Source organism: Mesoplodon mirus, assembly GCF_964341445.2.
Source record: "Mesoplodon mirus genome assembly, chromosome: 18".
In the NCBI taxonomy this organism is placed as follows: Eukaryota; Metazoa; Chordata; class Mammalia; order Artiodactyla; family Ziphiidae; genus Mesoplodon; species Mesoplodon mirus.
In genome coordinates, this window is record NC_138994.1 from 54480330 (window position 1) to 54500220 (window position 19891).

At 55.1% G+C, this 19891-nt stretch overlaps 1 protein-coding gene across 2 annotated transcripts; it reads right to left on the reverse strand.

The window, feature by feature from the left end:
* Positions 1–1282: 1282 nt before the first annotated feature.
* On the reverse strand, positions 1283–19297 carry LGALS9 (galectin 9). Of its 2 annotated transcripts, XM_082605028.1 has the most exons (11): positions 19209–19297; positions 12672–12763; positions 9828–10029; positions 8891–9001; positions 7300–7395; positions 5648–5683; positions 5052–5102; positions 4358–4399; positions 3802–3890; positions 3542–3704; positions 1283–1746 (listed from the first exon to the last, which is right to left on the reverse strand). In XM_082605028.1, the coding sequence occupies exons 1-11, from the start codon at positions 19245–19247 to the stop codon at positions 1600–1602; spliced, it is 1068 nt and encodes a 355-aa protein (XP_082461154.1). In that variant the 5' UTR covers positions 19248–19297; the 3' UTR covers positions 1283–1599. The 2 variants fall into 2 exon arrangements, with proteins under 2 accessions (XP_082461154.1, XP_082461155.1); XM_082605029.1 differs by lacking the exon at positions 7300–7395.
* Positions 19298–19891: the final 594 nt, after the last annotated feature.

Genomic DNA, 19891 nt, shown 5'->3' on the forward strand with positions numbered 1-19891 from the left:
GTATAGAGTTGGGGACTGAGGGGTGCCACAGCCTGGACAAAAATCCCCCACAAAGGGACATATCAGCGTGGCCCCATTGCTCCTCTGAAATGCCCACCGGGTATGGGGACAGCACACGGAGTTCTGTGCACATCTGAAGACCCGTGATGGGGGTGAGGAAGCACAGGCCGGCCTGCGGGCATGAGCCGCATCTCAGGAGGCGTCTCACAGGGGGTGTGGCACGGGTGCGAGGCTGCCAGGTCTTTAGCGAAGGCCTAGACCACCGCCTTTTGCTCTGGGGCTGCCTGTTGCGTGAAAGTTTGGCCAGTAATGATTTGGGCCCTGGGTGACAGCACAGGTGAGGCTGGGCTGCGTGTCAAGGACTTGGCAGTGAGGGAAGGACACACATCTTCCACGGGGAAGGCTGCTCAAGGGACCGAGCCCGGTGAGAGCAAGGAAGGAACTCAGCCAGGGGCTAAGTGAGGGTCTGGCAAAATCTGGCTCCCGGCTTGGGTTGGGCCTCTGTTTCACTGGCTCCCCGGCCCACTTCGCCCCTGCACCACTCCTCCTCGGATTGGATAGTGGGGGAGAAAGGGGCGTGCAACCTCAGCGTCCCAGCGACGCATCTGCACGACAGTCCCCTAGACCAGCGCGTCCCCCACGCCAGCGTGCAGCAGACCGCCTGGGATCTTGTCACGTCGCAGGCACTGAGGAGGTCTGAGTCAGGGCCCGGGATGCGCGCTCCCAGGTGCTGCTGGTATCGCTGGCCTCAGGATGCTCTGAACCCCACCCTGGTTCCCGAGGACAGGATGCTTGGCGCTAGCAGGGTGCGTTGGCATCACGGGGACACAGAGCCGGTCCCCGTGCCCTGGCTCGGTGGCTGGCAGAACCCCGCACGCTGAATCTCTTTCTCCCACGCACACCCTGACCCCCGACACCAGGGGACCCACAGCAGAAGCACACAAACAGGCCTCTCTTCCGAGTCGGCTTCTCGGGAGCCCAGCCCAGCCCTTGGCCCATCTCAGAAGCATGGGGCCATTTCCTGGGTTCACCTCCGTCACCAAGCTTCCTGCGTCAGCGATGCCTGTCCAAGAGGCCTGAGCTTTCTCCCACACCCTTGTGGGGTTTGTGGAGGACCCGCTGGGAGCAGGCCCGGAGGTCAGGAGCCACCCGCTGATCAAAGTGAGCCCGTGCTCTCTCCTCCCTCCTCCCTCAGCCTGGACCTCCCCGATTCCAGAGACTCCAGAAGGTCTCCAAACTCAGTTAACAAACCACGACCGTCCCAGGCACACGTGCCGACAAGCATCGTTCTTTCTTTCTTTATTCGAAGGACAGTGGGAAAGGGGAGAGCCCCCTGCTGAGAAGGCTCCTGTCCGTTGGTGGGGACCAGTGGGGTGTCATCAGGGTAGCTTTCCGGGAGGAGGAGAGGCTAAAGATTGGAGGAAGGGGAGGGGCCGAGGATACCGCCTCCTGCGTGGAGTGACAGCTGGCGGCGTGGGACGAGGTGGACTTGGCCAGAAGCAGAGCCAGCCAAGGACGTGGTCTCTCCAGCAAAGGCCCAGATCCGGGGCAGGTGGGGGTGATGAGCAGAGGCAGACGGCAGCCCAGGGCAGGGCTGGCCTATGTCTGCACGTGGGTCAGCTGGATGTCGCCCCCCACCTCCAGGCTGTTGATGGCGGGCAGGTTCTTCAGGCGGTGGTAGTAATCACACAGGTGCTGGCCGTCCACAGCCAACTTGAGGCAGGAGCCGTCACACCTGATCCACACCTGGACGAGAGGCCCCGGCATCTGCACCCCGCCTGGACTGTCCTCAAAGCCGAAGGCAGCCTCACGTCTCCCCGGCTCCTTCCCACCTTCCCCAAACGTTAGTTAAGCAAGACCCACACCTGCACTCGAGCCACACCGAAGGATTCACTCTTCCCCGAACGCGCCTCATGCTCCCCTTCCCTGTGCTTTTACGTATCCTGTTCCTCCCCCCAGAACGCCCGTCCCCCTGGGCTCCCCGCTCTGCACGCCTTGTCCGCGTGGATCACTGCTACTCCCCCTTCAGGACTCACCCTCCTGCAGCCAGCCTTCCCGGCCTTTCCCCACCTCCTGAGCCCCTCCTAGCCGAGTCAGCGCCCCCCTCAGGCTGTGTCCCCGACCCCTATCCTCACCCTCTAGCTGGACCCTGAGCCTCTAGGAACACAAGTGCCTGTGTCATCCATGCCCCTAGGACCCGGCACACAGGAGCGCTCGGCGCCTGCACTCCTGCTGCGGCAGCCTCCTAACTTGTCTCTTCCGCCCCGACATTCTCCCAGAGGCCGTGGCAGCACAGCTGTTAAAATACCAGCGTCCCCATCACATAGCTGTTAACACCAGCATCAGAGTCACTGCGCACCGGGCACTGTCCTAAGCGTGTCACAAACTCGATTTCATTTCCTTCTTCCACCTCTGTGAGATCAATGTTACTAGCGGTCCCATAGTTTAGATAAGGGAACCGAGGCACAGAGCTGTTAATCACTTGCTCAAGGTCACACAGCTATCAAAGTATATTGCTCTCTGGCTTGAAACACACCAGCACCCTGGGCTAAAATCCACAATCCATGACCCACAAGGCCCTACCTCGGTCATTTTCAACCCTGGGTGAGGAGTATGAGGGCATATTTAAAAATACGGGGGTCCAGGCTCACCCTCTCGTGGGCCTGGGGTGGGACCAGGCACTGCTTTTTCTTTTTCAAGCTCTCAGGTGATTTGAGTACGTAGTCAGGGTCGAGAACCCAGCTCTGTGTCGCCCGGGCCTCCAGCAGTGCCACCCGCCACCTCCCCATCCTCGCTCTCCCAGAAGCCCCGGGCCTCCTGCTTCCTAGACAGGCCACGACCATGACCCTCTTCCTCGGCGATAATATCAGCTCCCTCTGCTGCCCCGTAGATGTTTTGCAAGGTGGGCTCCTCCTACCACTGAGGTCCCGCCTGCGCTGGGGCCTCCTCCAAGGTCTGACCCCACCTGAGGAAGCATGGCCCCTGCCCAGGGCTCACTTATTTCTTATTCTGCTTTGCCCCCCGCATAGTACGCATTGCTGTTCTGCAGCGATATGTCCATACATTTGTCTCCTTGTTCCTCCCCGACCTTGACTGTAAACTCCATGGGGGGCAGGACCTGGACTGTTTCCTCATTGTCCCCCCAGTACCTGGGGTACTTGCTGCTCAAAGTGGGCCTGGATGAAATAGCTGATAAATGACTGTTGAATGAATGAATGAGTGAGTGAGTGAATGAATGACACCTCATTCTTGAGTTCCATGTGGCACTGATGGGCTGTGTGACCTTAGCAAGTAACCTGCACGTGTGAGTTAGTCTCCTCATCTGTAACAGCAGGTAGTACCTGCCACCTGCCTTATGTGGGACAGTGACAGTCAAATGACCGTGGCAGTAATCTGGAGAACACTTTCGCTTCTTCTGGGCCCAGTCCTCACCCCAGAGGCATCAGCGCCTGTCTCGATCAAGGTGCCCCCAGATGACCTCCACCCGCTGCCCCACCTGCCCCTCGAGAGCCCCTCCCAGCTCGGGGCTGCAGCATCTCACCGAGAAGCTCTGGCCTCGGAAGAAAGGCATCTGTCGGGGCAGGCTTCGCTCCTCGGACCCCCAGCAGCTGTTGATCTGCGTGTTGCGGACCACGGCATTCTCGTCGAAGCGGGGGTTCAGGTGGAAGGCGATGTCTCTCCCGGAGCACAGGTTGATGTAGAACCTGGGAATGGGCCGCTCCCATGGACTCTCTGCCCCGAGCCGGGGGAATGGCCAGAATGACCTTGGGGTGTCTCTTCTCCCCAGGAACCCTGGCTTACCTCTGAGCACTGGGCAGGATGGTACCCGACACCATGATGCTCTTGGAGGGGTACAGCCCACCGGGGATAGAGGTGAAGAAAGGTATCGGCTGTGGGGAGGAGGAGACAGGTCAGACAGCAGCAGCCAGAGCAGCCGCCGCTGCAGGAGAAACTTCATGTCAACTTCTGTGCATTTGGACTGTCAGTCGACAATGTAACTGTGCCTGAATCTTCAAGAAAGAACTCCATGGTATCTTTACTTGGCTCAGTAAATGGCAAAGGAAAACTTTCCAGCATTCCTCAAATTAGTGGGCATTTACTATCAGGAAGAGAGCTTTGGTTGGATGCAAAGGATGCTTGGGCTGAGAAGGGAAGACCGTGTAATATGCTCATGGTGAAGGGACGATTTTCAAGGTGAAAGCCCCGTTCCTAAGTCTTCTGAGTTACCCGGAAGTTTCCAGAACTTCAGCTTACTAAGGGACTGCTTTTCATTTTGTAAGCTGCCCTCCCCTCTCCCCATACCCCAACCCTGCACAACACAAACCAGACCTCCACCCCTCCCAGAGAAACCACTTACATAGGTTGGGCTGGGATACGCCATGGGTGGGATCATGGGATTCTGTTGAAAAGAGATCGGGAAATTCAGTACGGGAGTGCGCGCATGCACACACGCACACGCGCACGCACGCACACACGCCCTCGCACGTTCTAGAGGGGATGCTCCAATGGGAGACTGAGGTTGTGAGGCTTCAGGCCTTGGATTCTCCCAGTCGCCTTCCTTCCCATGTCAGCCTTGGCAGGACTCCTGCCGTGTTCCTGGATCCCATCATGGTCACCTGCCCCTCAACCCCTCCAAGGGCAGCCCCACTGACTCCAGGCCCCCCGTGTGCATTGCACTGGCACAGGAGGAGGAGAAGCAGCCTAAGCCTGTGATCAGCAGTGACATCCTGGGGGCTTGTCCTCAGGATGGAGGGTCTCATATCCAGATACTGGGACCACTGCACCTCCTCTCAGGGACAGAAGGACCAGTTTTCCTGTTGGTCCCTAGGGGACCTATTTCTTGGGTCGTTGGGTAAATCCAGCCTGATCCAGAATCTCTACTGTCCCAAGGAGAGTTTTACGTGCGTTTCTCCTAAGCAGAGGGCCCAGCCCCAAATGTCCTCATCTTCCTTGCTAAACTGCTTTCTTCCTGACTCTGGGCCTAGAGAATTCACTCCCTGGGAAAAGGGCACGTGGTGGGGCTGTGAGCTGACCAGAGCGTTCAGACTTACAGGGAACATCTGTCCAGGGGCGCTCTGCACGGTGTGGATGATGGTCTGAGTCTGGAAGAAAGAAGCCCCATTATAACCGGCTCTCACCGGTGTGAAGACTGCCACCTGCCACCAGAGGGCACCACTTAACACACTCCTCTTAGGTGAGGTCATCTTGAGCTTGTAACCAGCCCCATCATCCTGACCAGAGGCCCCAAAATTGGCAGGTAGAGGTGTTTCTTCTCTGGAGAAGAAACATGGCTGCATTTGTGGCCTGCGTCTTTCTTCTCAGGGGAATCTCTCTAGGACAGCCTCGCTTTGCAGAAGGAAGAAGTGAACGTGGGGCCTTGGTGTCCTGTGGCTGCCCACGGAGTGGCAGGGCCCTGAGCAAACCAGCGGCCACTGGGGCTCCTTCCCGATTCATCAGGGCCAGCCACCCCTCCCCGCACCCCGAACTCCCTCCCACCGTCACCCCATCTGGGCAGATGGCCAAAGGGTCTGGCCTTGGCGGCCCTTCCCTCCAATGGGAGAGGCTCCATGCTTGACTCCGCCTCCTCCTTTTAACCCACAGGAAAAGCGGAAGTGAAGAGATTCCGAGGAGAGAGCAAGACACTTACAATGGGAGCCGAGCTGGCCGGCCTGATCCTTGGAGGCTGAAGGGGAAGAGAAGCCAAAATGGTGGTTAACACGGGCGCCACACGAGAGGAACATGGCGGCAGAAGCTGTGGTAAGAAATGCCTCCCCACACACGGCCTCCCTCCTGAGCCTTCTGGGCGCCCAGATTCTCACCCAGCATCCCGGGTACACTGTGGTTATGCAGTGGGGTTGGGGAGGGGGAACATTCCCATTGGCTCCTTCAGAAGGAGAGGAGGGTGTGTCTGATGCAGACCATTTAGCTTCCCTTTGCTCCCGCAGGCAAAGCCATTACGCCTGGTGCCACATTTCACCCATAAGGTGAAAACTTACACTGGCTGAAGGCCTGCTGTGTGCCAGACTCTGGCTTCAAGACTTTACAATGAGGGAGACATCCTTGCCTCCTATTTCGCCGGTGAGGCAACTAGTCTCAGAAAGATTAGGCAACTTGCCCGAGCTCACCCAGGTAACAAGAGATAAAATCCAGATGGTACCCAGTTCTGCTGATTGTATCCACCACACCCTGTCCTCCCCAGGCCAGGGCCAAAGTCGGGCTGCCCTGCCAAGGCTGCCTGCGGCTCCACCAGTCCCGCGTCCGCATGGCAGAAGGCAGGTGCCCCAGCTGCGCCGTGCTGGGCCCGGGGAGGCTGGGTAGAGAGACAGCCTTCCTCCCAGTCCCCACGGCTCAAGTGGCCAAAGAAAGGGCCAGGCCCTGCTCCCCGTCCTGTCCGGGACCCTGCCTTCACCCGGCAGACTGTTCCTCTTGCAAACCTATTCCACATTCACTAACTGAGTCCCTACTGCATGCCAGGCACTGTGCAAAAGGCTAGGGATACACAAATGAACCACCTACAATCCCAGCCCACAAAGGGCCTGGTGGGTGTAGGGAAGGAGGGAGGAGAGTGATGAGGAGACACACAAACACAGTTAGAGCAGGACGTGGCGACTGGCGTAGTACAGAGATGTCCAAAGTCTGTGGTGACTCAGGAGGGCATCCAGTGGTCTGCTCCAGGGACGATGCTCCAGAGGAGTGCCACTTGAGCAGACCTGTGAAGGGCCATTCGGGATTGGCTAGGGGTGGGTGGCAAAGGGTGCTTTCAGCACTGGGGCAGCATGTGCAGAAAGCACGGTGGCCTGAGAGAGCCCCAAGTGAGCAGTGGAGGCTGCATGAGCTTCCTGGGTGAGGGATGAGGCCGGGAGGGAGGCTGGGGCAAGACTGGGGAGGATTCTGCAGGTCCTGCTATCTGGACTTCATCTAGAGGGACTTGGGGCCTTTAGGACTTTAAAGCAGGGGGAGGACGTGATCAGATTTGTACATAGGAAGGTCACTGTGGTGGGTGAGTGGGGCGTGGGGAACCAGGCCGTGGTCGGGGTGTTGAGGGGGCACATGGCCTGCCCAAGGCAGTGGCTTTGGGAAGAGAGGTACTGGTGCCCTGGAGAGATAAGGAGAGGAGGGAAGAGCCAAGGACAACTCCCAGGTCCCCAGCTCTGGGCACGGGGCTGTGGATGGAGGCAGGGAACCTTTGGGCACGACAGGGCCTGGAGACCCTGGCTGGCCTGCTGGCTGGACCAGCGTCTCGCATGCTCTGTCCTTCCTGCTGACAGCTCAGCCTCCCCAGGCCTCCACTGAACTCACTTTCGGTTTGCGCCCCTTGGGCTTGGGTGGGAAACAGGCAGCCTGGGAGAACTGCACCGTGGAGAAGGTGGGCTGGATGAGAGCTGCGCCGGTGTTCTGTTAAAACAAAAGGTGCCATGGGCTGAAGAGAAGCATTAACGGAGCCAAGGAAGAGGGGGAAAGCAGGGGCCGTGCAAGAGGGAGACAGACAGGCAAGCAGGGGGAGCAGGGGTGTCCAGGACGGGCAGAGGGAAGGTTAGGCTCCAGGGAGGGACAGCAGGCTGGCTGTCTCTCTCTCCCCCTCCGTCTCTCTCTCTTCTCTCCCCAACCCCACAGGGGGAGTTAGGGAGGGAAGCAATATGACAGATGAGGACCAAAGAGAAAGGGCCTCATATTTGTCAAGGGCCTGCTGTGTGCCTTCCCATCTCAGGGTACACACTCAAATACCAAAGTGGTGCCGACAGCTCCCAACCAGCGGCCTGGGGCCCTGCAGAATGTGGGACCAGCATACCCCAATCTTTCCAGTTTTCACAAAAAGCCAGAAATCCAGATTACCATGTGCTATCGCCTGACTTTTTTTTTTTTCCTCAACTGTGGTGAAATGCACATAAAATTGACCAGCTTAACTATTTTTAAATGTACTGTTCAGTGGCATTAAGTGGACTCCCATAGCTGGGCAACCATCACCACCATCCAGCCCCAGAACTTTTTCACCTTGCAAAACTTCTGCTGAGGGACTTCCCTGGTGGTGCAGTGGTTGAGAATCTGCCTGCCGTGCAGGGGACAGGGGTTCGAGCCCTGGTCCAGGAAGATCCCACATGCCATGGAGCAACCAAGCCCATGCGCCACAACTACTGAGCCTGTGCTCTAGAGCCTGCAAGCCACAACTACCGAAGCCCACATTCCACAACTACTGAAGCCCGCGCACCTAGAGCCCGTGCTCTAGAGCCCCGCTCAATGCAATTAGAGAAGGCCCACGGGCAGCAACAAAGACCCAATGCAGCCAAAAATAAATAAATAAATAAATTAATTAATTAAATAAAACAAACAAAACAAAACAAAAAACTTCTGCTGACCTTTTAGATGCTGGTAACACGTTCAAAAATTTTAAAGCACAGAGAGGGTCAAATAGACCCAAATGTGGCCCATGAAGGCTATTCTGTGACCTCTGACGTGTATCGCCTCATTGAACTCACACAAGGACCTATGGGGTGGCAGAGACCCTGCTCCTTCCACAGGTGAGGAAACTGAGGCTGGGAGAGGCGAAGTCACTTGTCTAAGATCCCCCAGCCGATGAGAATGGCTGAGCTGGAGATTTGAGCTGGATTCAGTTTGATTCCCAAGCCTCGGGTCTTTCTAGAACCACACGGCCTCCTAACCAGGGTGGGAATGACAGAGGTGAGTGGCCTAGGAGCCCGGGAGACTGAAGCAGGTGTCCCAGACAGAGATAGCGACACAAGAAGGACAGGACGGGGGAGCCAGAGGTGTGTCCCCAGAGCCACCTGGAAAGGAGACTGGCTGGCACTTTTGGGCCCACGCAGCAGGGCCTGGGCACAATGGACCGGGCCCTGCACCCAGCCCCTGGGGGCGGGTGCCGGGTGGACAGTCTGACCTGAAAGCTGATGTAGGACAGCTGCACGGCGCCCGTGACGCAGATGGTGTCGACGCGATGGAAGGGCACGCGGTGTGCGTACTGCATGAAGAGGTTGCTGTTCACCATCACCTGCCGAGATGAGTGCATGTTTCAGGAGGGGGTCCCTGGCCAGGTGGGAACTCACCCAAGCTCCTGGGGCCCCTGCTTCTAGAAGTTCAGAGCTGTGTCTAGTTTTCACATCCATCCCCTGTAGGTCAGGGGCATCAGCCTTCAGAGCTGTGCCAGTTACACGAACATGCTTGTGATCCAAAGTGCATCCGAACACAATCCCTACGTGGCTCTGGTGGTTGGCTTTTTAGTTCTTATGGTTGTTTGTTTATTGCAGTAGGTTTGTCTTTCTAATCTTAGGTCACCTGAGGTGTTACTGAAATATGCATACAAATGTTCTCGGAGAGGTGACGTCAGGTTGCGTGTCGAGGGGTTGGGAACATCCATGTTCACACAGAGAGGCACAGACACAGATGTACTCACCCGCCCTCCTGTCTCCCCAAGCCCAGGGACACTGCTCTGCTTGCAAAAGCAGTTTGCAATGCCCTGCAAAGCTAAGCCATTAATAACACCTGGATAAAGGCTGCAGCAACGTAACAAAAACAAATGTTACCAGAGACCTAGAGTGGACGAAGGGCAGAGGAAGGGAAATAATTTGGACTTTAAAGACCCAGGAGGCTGAAAAGCACCATGGTGACTTATCTAGTGCTTATTTCCGTAGTAAAAGAACAACAGGTGCACATGCAGATGCAGGTGAAGGTGTGTAAGGAGACTGCATCCTTACAAGGAAATGGTCCTCTTCTCTGTACAAAGGTGCTGCTCACGTGACTATTTAAATGCTATTCACCACGCCTGATCAGGCTGGGGGACAGGCAGCGGAAGGGAAGGGAGAAGGGTTCCTGCTCACCTTGAACCCCGAGCTCTGTACCAGGAAGGAGAGGTCAAACGGACACCCCCTCTGGAAAGGCATTTGCATCTTCCTTTCCTCAGGCCCCCAGCATCCTTTCTGCTTCGTGTTGCAGACCACGTACCCGCCTTCTTCAAACCGAGGGTTGAAGTGGAAAGCAATGTCACTGTCTTTGCAGCCGGTCTGAAGGTTCACAGAAAACCTAGGCCAAGGGAAATCAGACAGTGCTCTCGGTATCCTGGTTTACTGCCAAGGGTGGGAACAGGAGGGTCTCACGCCTTTGACTGACATCCATCTGGGATCCTGCCTACAACCTGCGTGGCTGGTTTGTACCCATCCTTAGTTGTTGCCATCTTTTTTGCTCACCTAATTTGCACTTAGTATGTTTTCGTGCAGTTACCACATTTTGCCCTTACAGTGTGATTTTCTAAAAATAAGTAGAAAATGGGTAAAGAAATTTGTATCCAAGATGGAAGTCGAGAAGTGTGCCTAGGAGTGAGAACCTTTTGCACCCAGTGGTCGCTCATTGGAGGCCAGCCCACGTCTGCTCAGAGAGAGAAGAGGACAAATGGAAAGAATATGTGACATTGCTGGGACGCCTACAGAGATGGTGTCTAAAGGGGAGGCATAGAATAAACACTAGCTCTCCAGGCGTGGGGACCTCAGTGTGCGCGTCTGTCCCTCTGTAGAGGTTGGCGTGTGTCCACCTGACCTGAGTGAGGTCAGCAGGCCTGGACCCAGACCCCAGCTCTGCACTGTTTGTCATCTGCAATGACCCCGCACCTCGCTACCCTCAAGCTGCCACACCCGGGAAAGGGGGTGACTACCTTCCTTCGAGGATGATTAACAAGGCGGCCAGGGGAAGCCCCCAAGCAAGCAACTCTTTGTTCCCATCTCTCCTCGGAGGAAGCCCCTCACCATCCCAACTTCCTTTGGGTACAGCCTTGACTCTAAGGTGAGGACTGAAACAAAAGAATCTTCCGAGGGACCTGGCTCACAAAGTGGGCGCAATAAATGTTTGTTCTGCCTCTTTCCAGACGGAGCTCGCTCGTGTCCCCAAACCAAGTTCCAGTCTCAGGTTCTGAGGGTCTCCAGCGTTCCCTGAACTCAGCACCAGTGTGGTTTACAGCCTGCCTCTCGGGGTCACTTTGGTCTCCCCAACAAACACACAGCAGTCAGAGAGCATGCCTCGCTCCCGTGTCATGCCCCACAGAGCCAGGCACTGCCCTGCACCCAAGGGTGGCCCTCGATGGACAGAGTCCCTACCTGCAGAGCCCCTCCACTTTTTTTTGGCCGCACAGCTTGCAGGATCTTAGTTCCCCAACCAGGGATCAAGCCTGTACCCCCTGCAGTGGAAGTGTGGAGTTCTGACCACTGGACCACCAGGGAAGTCCCCAGAGCCCATTCTCTTTCTCGGTTAAGGGGGATGTGTTCTGGATGCCGTCCTCAACACCGGAGCACTCTGTGAACCCTCAGCCAGCAGGGCCTGCGGGAAACTGGCCTGGCCCTAAGCCCAGCCGCCCTCCCTCTGGGAATACCAAAGGGAAAGGAAGCTCCAAATGACTCTGGCATGAGAACTTCTAAGTCCCTATTCCTCTTAAAGTGGAGAATAGTGTTTCTGAAATATCTCTGGGTGTAGTTTTCTCTTTGCGGTCCTCCAGCTTCATTCCTGTGTTCCTTCGAAAATTCCTGCCCCAGGGAAGGGAGAGAGCCTAAGCTCCCATCGGAAGGGGGACCCTCGGAGGTAGGGAGAGATTCTATTAGACAGGGTGGGAGTAGAAAGCCCTCCTGCGCTGGGAGAAAGGGTAGGCAGAGGACGGGGGAGAGAGAAAGCAATGGAAGTTCAGAGTCGAGGTCTGGGACTCCCATGCTGGCAGAGTTTTGGGGGATCTGGGTGCCTCACTTCCCTCCGAGTCCCCTGGGGGCACTCAGGGCTCTCAAAGTCCCATGGTCAGTGTGGCCGTGTCCACCTGGAGGGGAAGCAATGGCAGAGGAAGTCATCTAGAATCTAGATGCAGGTGTAGGGCTGGGCCTGGGAGGGGCCTGAAGGGATCCAGAAGGGCCCCAGGCCCCATGCAAAGTGATGAGAGGAAAAGTAGGAGCAGAAGCCAGCTGGGATTGGGACACAGAGGCTTCTGAGAGAGGGCCACGTGTCCAGAGGGGCCTCTGTGAGCACTGTGGACCTCAGGGTGCAGCCCACGTGGACCCCACCGAAACTGGGCACAGGTCCCAGGCCTCCGAGCCACCCGGACCTCAGCAGAGATCAGCCAGGGCTGCATGAACATCCGAGGACCCTCCTGCCTCTGAGAATATATGCAAGCTCTTCTCTTGGGAAGCCCCCTTGGGAGCTAGGAGGAGGGCTGGAAACAGCGCTAAGATTTATTTTTTGAATTGACTTAGCATTTTCCAGAAAAGAGCTTGAAACTGAAAGAGACCAAATTACAACTTTGATGGCGAGTTTAACTATTTCCACGTCAGACCGAGTGAGGGTTCCGAAGTAGATGAGGGCAGCTATAGGAAATGAAGGAAGGTGATGTTTTTGCAACTCTGGGTCATAGCATACAATGTTCAGTCCTACAGCTTCTGCCTCTGGGCTGGCCTGCTTCCCTCCTTAGACTGGGAGCTCTCATTGTCCCTCCCTCGTCTCTGGGGAGTCTGGTTAATGGTGCCCTGGGTGCTACTGGCAGATGGCAGGAGTGCTGTGCATTGTTGGCAGGGGCCGGGCCCTTCTCATCCCCTGAGCCAGGTGCGGGCAGCTCGGAGGATGCTGAGTGGACCAACCTGAGCTGAGAGCGCCCTGGTTCGCACAGGGGCGAGGCTGAGAGAAACAACATTTCCAGGTACCTGTTTCCGTTGGAATATATAACGGTCCCATTGATGGTGATCTGAAGTCCGTCCTGGAGACCCCCTTGGATTATCCCAGTGAAGGGGATGGCCTGCGGGAGGAGACAGTGGTCAGCGGGCCGGCCTGCTTCTCTTCAGCACTTGCTGGGGGCTGGCCTGGGTGTCAGGCCCTGGGCTAGGGGCCAGGTGCGGCTGTGAACAGGACATGTTGAGGCTCTGCCCCACGGACCCTCCAGGCCTGCAGCGAGGAAGTTACCCAGACGTTCTGAGGTTGTGAGAAGGAGAGCCCTCTGGCTCTGAGAGGATGTGACAGGGACAGTGTGACAGCTGCTAAGAGGAAGACGTGGCATGTACACAGCCCTGAGATGGGAAGGAACCAGGGGAGTGAGGAGGGGGCTGCTGGACCCCCAGGCCAGGTTCCTAGCAAAGTCCCCTGGCTGGGGACTCAGGGGGCCCAAGGGACCAAAGAGACCCACCAACCTGTTCTCGAGGATAAACCTTCTGCTCACCTGAGCAGGCCAAGGAGAAGGCATCCTCCCCTCTCCTGCCCATCCCACCCCGAGAACAGTGGTGACCATGACCTTTGCCCTCCACCTCCTCAGAAAGTGCCTCTTCCCGGGTGCTCTCTGCAACCACGGGGCAGTCCCCTCTTCTATTCCTGCTCCTGGGCCCCCATTCCTTCCCCCAGGCCCTTGGCATCCTCCAAAGCCCTAATGTGACATCTCCACCCCTCCTGGGCCCCACCACTTTGTCACATTCTCTTTCCTGAGCCTCTTTAAAGGATCCATGGTTATGGTGAGGGATGCCTCATTTTAGAGCCAGGCATACTCCAGATTTAAATCCTAATTTAGCTCCTTGGTACCTTAGCGGCCTTGGGAAGTTTATTTAACTTCTCTGTGCCTCAATTTCCTCATCTGTGAAATAGAGATAAATCCCACCTTCTGAGTGAGATTGATGCTTGAGTGACAAAGAGTCTGTGGAAGAGGCTCGTACATAGTAGGTTATCTCTCTACTGTCCCTCTGCTTCCGTCCACCTTGGTCTCTAATCAAAATTCCTAAATTGCTTATGTCTCAACTTTCAAAGCTTCCTTCCTGAATGCCTTTTATCTAATGTGGTTCTACAAACTGCCTTAAACACAGTTCTATCTCCGAGTCAATTTTCACATTTTTCAAGTTGTTCAAGTCTTTTCTACCTCCTCCTTTAAGTCAATTCCTTACAAAAATTAAATGTGTGGGAAGAGATATGGGGACATATGTATAACTGATTCCCTTTGTTATAAAGCAGAAACTAACACACCATTGTAAGGTAATTATACTCCAATAAACATGTTAAAAAAAATTAAATGTGTACAGGAGCCAGGCAGGTGATGTGTATAGGTGAGCTGGCCAGGTAGGGTACAATAGGGAGTGGTAGGGAGTGGTAGGGACTGAGGCAAAGGAGACATCATCTTCCTTATCTAAAGAGGCAGTGTCCACTCAGCTGTAACCAGTGATTACCATCCAGGTCCAGTGTTGGCAGAGCTTCCACGTCTTTAGGAGAAGACCAAAATCTGGAACTTTTTTTCTGTAAAGCTTTCTAATTTCTGGGGGGGAAATCCTTTAAAAAGGATTGTAGAAGAGTTCCTTTGTTATAGAGACATATAATGAAATATTTGCAATGAAATGATATATCTAGATTTGCTTCAAAATAATCCAGGAGTGGAAAGGGAAGTAGGGTTGGGTAGAGATGAAGCAAGATAGGTCATGAGTTGAAACTGAATGATGGGTATGTGTTGTTTATGATACTATTCTCTCTAAATTTTAAAGTTTTCTTTAGCAACGAGTTAAAATAAACACTCTGCAGGCAAACGAAAAACACCCACCAGCCCAATTCAGTCCTAGCCTATGCCCTTGAGTTGTCCAACCACTCAGAATCCAGAGAAACCCCTCCTAACTCATGTGCACAGCTCGCCCTGGGAGATAACCTGTAACACCAGGATCCCATTCAGACAGACTCTTCTCCCCATGGACCTTTGGGAAAGGTGTCTTTTGTGGCACCTCAGGTTAGGTCTGAACTCTGCCATTAAATACTTTGGTGACCTTAAGCAAATCATGGCTTCTCTACACCTCTGAGTTCTTTCTGTTGTCTCTGTCCACGCCAGTGATTTTGAAGAAGTAGAATCAGCCTGACACATTTATAGACCAGCATGCCGTACTTCCTGGAAAAAGAATCCCCTCATTTGTTTGTTGAAGTCTGAAATTCTCTTAAGAGCCTTTCACACCATCATGACAGGGCTTAAAATGCATACTCCTGGCAAGTATGGGCCCTTCCCTTAAGCATTCACACTAAGGTATAGAGAACTGAAAGCAGAGTGTGTTGGGCTGAGGTCATCAGGGCACAGAAGGAAGGCAGAATGGAGGAAGCCATGTGTGGATAATGGGGGCGGGCAGTACAGGTTAATTTTAAGAAAGGATTTCCCCCAAAAAAAGCTTTGTGAGATTTTGTTGCCTTAAATGGTGCCCTCAAATTCTGAAACACAAGATTACTTCAAATTGAGTATAATCCTAAAGGCAAGATTATGCACTGCCACGTTATAATTGCAAAAAAATTGTAAAGAGTCCAAAAGTCCACCAAGAAGAAAATGGTGAAATTAATTATGGTATTTCCATAGAATGGATTCTCTGGAGGCTTAACACGAAGAGGAGAGGAAGCAGGGGACTCTTTGAGGACTGATACGGAATGATGCCTCACGTATTATTTAAAAAATGGGTTGGGGAGGCTATATACATATATTTACTTACCATGAATAAAACATTTCTGGAAGGATTCAAAGAAACTGCTAACATTGGTTGACTCCAAGGAGGGTATGGTAGACTGAACGACTACCACCCTCCCCTCTGTCCCACCACAAATGTCTACATTCTAATCCCTGGAAGTTGCGAATACGTTGCTTTACACGGCAAAAGGGCTTTTGCATATGTGATTAGGTTGAGGATCTTGAGATGTAGAGGTTATCCTGGATTATTCAGGTGGGCCCAGTGTAGTCACAGGGTCCTCAAAGAGGGAAGCAGAAGAGGAGAATTGGTAGGAGATGTGACAACAGAAGCAAGAAGCTCTGGCTTTAAAGGCGGAGGAAGGGGCCACAAGCCAACGCAAGCAGGCAGCCTCTTGAAGCAGGAAAAGGCAAGGAAACATTCTCGGGCTTCCCTGGTGGCGCAGTGGTTAAGAATCTGCCTGCCAATGCAGGGGACACGGGTTCCATCCCTGGTCTGGGAAGATCCCACATGCTGGGGAGCAACTAAGCCTGTGCACCGCAACGACTGAGCCCACATGCCACAACTACTAAAGCCTGCGTGCTCTAGGGCCCGTGTTCCACAGCAAGAGAAGCCACCGCAGTGAGAAGCCCGTGCACCGAGAAGCCTATGCACCGCAACGAAGAGTAGCCCCCGGCTCGCGGCAACTAGAGAAAGCCCACGTGCAGCAACAAAGACCCAACGCAGCCAAAAAAATAAAAAATTAAAAATAAATCAAAAATAAAATGGAACAACCACACACACAAAAAAAAGATGATGAGAACATTTGAGATTCAACAGTTGCAGAAAAAAAAAAGGAAACATTCTCCCCTGAAGCCTCCAGAAGGAAATAGCCTTGCTGACACTTGGATTTTAGAGTTCTGACCTCCAGAACTGTAAGAGAATAAATTTGTATTGTTTTAAGCCTGGCTGGCCAAGGACCCCTCCATGCGTGTATGTGTGTGCCTGTGTGTGTGTGTGCGCGTGTGTGTGTGTGACCTTAGCAGGAAACAGCAGCACCCGCTTTTGCTTTGTATGACTTAGGAGGATGGATTTTTATGCTGGATTTATGGTCCCACCGCTTGGGCTCGCCTTCCAGCTCCCTGGGCTGGCAGCTCTGATGTTGAACACGTCACTTGACCTGCCTGCACCCCAATGTCCTCCTCGGAACAGTGGTACAATAGCATTGCCAGCCAGGCAGTGTGCTTAACAGGATTAGGTGAAAGGCTAAGTAGAAAGCCCGTGGCTGGAAGGCCTTGACAATAGCAGCTGTCTGCATAAGGATGACTTAATCTTTCTGCTGGGTCAGAACTTGCTCTCAGCTCTCGGCTGTGCCTGGAGGCTGAGGATTTTTTCCTCCTCTTCCTATCCAGTCCGGAAAGCAGAGTCAGGCCCTACAGGCCAGAGGGTGGGCAGCCCCCTACTGGAGGCCCAGTGTCACAGAGGCCACCCAACCACAGCTGGCACAGGGGGCTCACCCAGCGGGGGCAGCTTTGAGCCAAAGGGCACTGCTGCCCTGCTGGTGGCCAACCTTCCCCATCTGTGACCCTGGTCATTACTAGTGCCACGTTTACAGATGAGGAAACAGGTACAGGACGTTTGCCTAACTTGCCCAGAGCCACGCAGCCGGGCAGAGATAGAGCTGGGGTTGAACCCCAGCACCCATGCTTTTAACCACCACACGGTCTGCTTCTCACGATGAAGCCCAGAACATCCTCGCTCCTGGCTCACCGAGTGCTCCCCTGGACCAAACAGCGAGTCCTGTCCTGACTGTGACACCAGCTGCCCTCCTGGCCCTCTGGGGGCTGGGCCAGATGAGGCCGGCGGGGCGTGGTCGAGGAATGGGTGGGGCTCCAGAGGCAGGTCCTGGAGGCTTGGCCTCCTCAGCAGACAGGCCGGGCAGAGGACCTTCCCACTGCATTTTGGAGGAAGTGAGGTCCCAGATACTCAGGTCAATGGCTGGCCTGGGAGAGGGTGGCTATGTGGGCTGGACGGTACTCCGGGTGCCTGTGAGGCCTGCACCCAGCCTCTTTCTGGTCTGGACTTCCAAGGCCCTGTTTTGACTCTCTGCTGCCGTAGAAGGAGTTTCCTTCTGATTTGAAATCTTTGGCTTTTGAATCCAAGGGTTAAAAAGTAAAAACACGTCACCAGAATAATAAAACGTCAGGGCCTGGAAGGGACTGCGGGTCGTCCATCTGATGGAGCAAGAGACCAGGTGACACGTTCTGACCCCGAGGCCACGGTGGAGGCACCCACCGGGCGGCCCAGCTTCCTCCAGCCCCACCCTTGGAGCCCTCACGAGATGGACGGAGGGGCACTGGACACTGCCCAGAGCAAACAGGCCATGCTGGGGCCCCTGCAGAGGTGGGTTTGGCCTGTTTGCCCCCCAACAGCTCCCCAGCACCTATTTCCGCCCACCCCCGCTCCCCACGAAGGGCTCCGTCAGCCCACCTGCCGACCTCTTGGGAAGCAGAGGCCGAGAGAGGCTCCTACTGCAGGGCCCGGCCCAGGACACAGTGACCACAGAATCCTCCTGGGCCTGGGCTGCCGCCTGCGGGCCCACGTCCTCCCCAGTGCTCTCTCTGGGGCACCTCCTTCCTCTGGGGCGGGGGGGAACTCAAGACACCTCCTTCCGGGCTTCCCTGGTGGCGCAGTGCTTGAGAGTCCGCCTGCCGATGCAGGGGACACGGGTTTGTGCCCTGGTCCGGGAAGATCCCACATGCCGCGGAGCGGCTGGGCCCGTGAGCCATGGCCGCTGAGCCTGCGCGTCCGGAGCCTGTGCTCCGCAACGGGAGAGGCCACAACAGCGAGAGGCCCGCGTACCGAAAAAAAAAAAAAAGACACCTCCTTCCTCAGCCACTTACCATCTGGGGACATTTGACAAATGGCCTCCACCTCTCTGAGCCTCAGTTTTCCATGTATGACATGGGGGTGATGAAGGTTTAAAAAGGCCGCCTGCCACAGGGGCTCCCCAGAGAAGGCAAAAAGGCACAGAAGGCAGCCCTTTGCGCCCCACAGTGCAGGGGCAGCCCCGCTCCCCCCCCCAACTCCAGAGATGGTCCCTCTCAGACACCCTTGCCCTGCCCTGCCTTGTTCACTCACCCCTCAGGGAGCAGACACCTCCTTGGGAGGCCTTCCCTGCTGCCCCCAGACTCGTAATAATTCTACACACTTCCAGAGCGCCCACAGTGGGCCAGACACCATTCAAGCTCTCTCGAAGTGCTGCCTCCCTTAATCCTTACCCCAGCCCTGGGCAGTGACTTAAGGATTATCCCCATTATACAGATGGAGAAACGGAGGCTCAGAGAGGTAAAGTAACTTGCTTGAGGTCACCCAGCTAGTAAATGGCTGACCCCAGAGAGGCCCTCTTCAAAGTAATGCCCTTCACTGCCGTGCTGGGTTGTTAATCTCCCCGGAAGCCCTGTTTACTTCTCCCTTCATGCAAAAAAAGCCATCACTTTTCTAGTTGTTACTTAGGCCCTTCTTTCCCCCACTGAGCACCTAGAACAGGAGAGGCACCTGGAGAGAGCTCAGTAAGCGTTTGTCAGACACACAAATCTCGATGATGCTCACCCCCTCCAGCCCTGAACGGCACCAGGGAGACGGATGCAGAGCAGAAGTTGTGTCAGGGTTGCCCCAGCTGGCATTTCTGCCCTTGTGGTGTTCTCTTTGGGATGCCACCCCCTTCCGCCTGCAAGAGCAGCTTCCTCAGAACCCCACAGCTGTTTCCCCCTGGCTGAGGCTACCCACAGCCCCGGAACTCACTGGGCTCAGATAGGGAGGCTGGGCGCCGCCGAAGGCCATCTCTCCACCACCTCTGTGGTCGCTGCTACTTTGCACACTGACAGGGCAGTCCTCTGCACTGGGGAGGACTTAACAAAGAAACAGAAACCAAAGCAATCTGGCAGTTATTCAATGGGGAGGAGCCAGGAGCAAGAGGAAGTGGGTTTAGAGAAAGGGAGAAAGGGAGGTTGCCGAGGCAGGAGGATGGAGGATGATACTTGGGAGAGGGAAGTGGGTGATCCTCAGCCGGTGCCCTTTCCCTCCACTCTCCTCCTGCGCTCCACCCGTGACCGAATAGTTCACAGAGGTTCACGTAGGCTCAGAGATCCTGACCACATTCACACTGCAGCGAGCTAGATGACACTGCCCTTGAGCGTGCGGCTGTGTCATGGGTGTCCAGACGACAACGGCGCTGCCTGCGCACGGGTTGGTGGCGGAGCTGGGAAAGCCTGGTTATACCCATTTTCCAGACAGAGAAACTGAGGCTCAGAGAGTCTTAAGGGTCATGCCCAAGGTCACACAGCTCACTAGTGGTATCCTGAGCCACATGAGGCTACTTAGGTTCTCAAAAAGGCATTCTTCCCCTTTAAAATTCTATTCCTCATATGAAAACATAATCACGTAGGGACTTCCCTGGTGGTCCAGTGGTTAGGACTCTGCTCTTC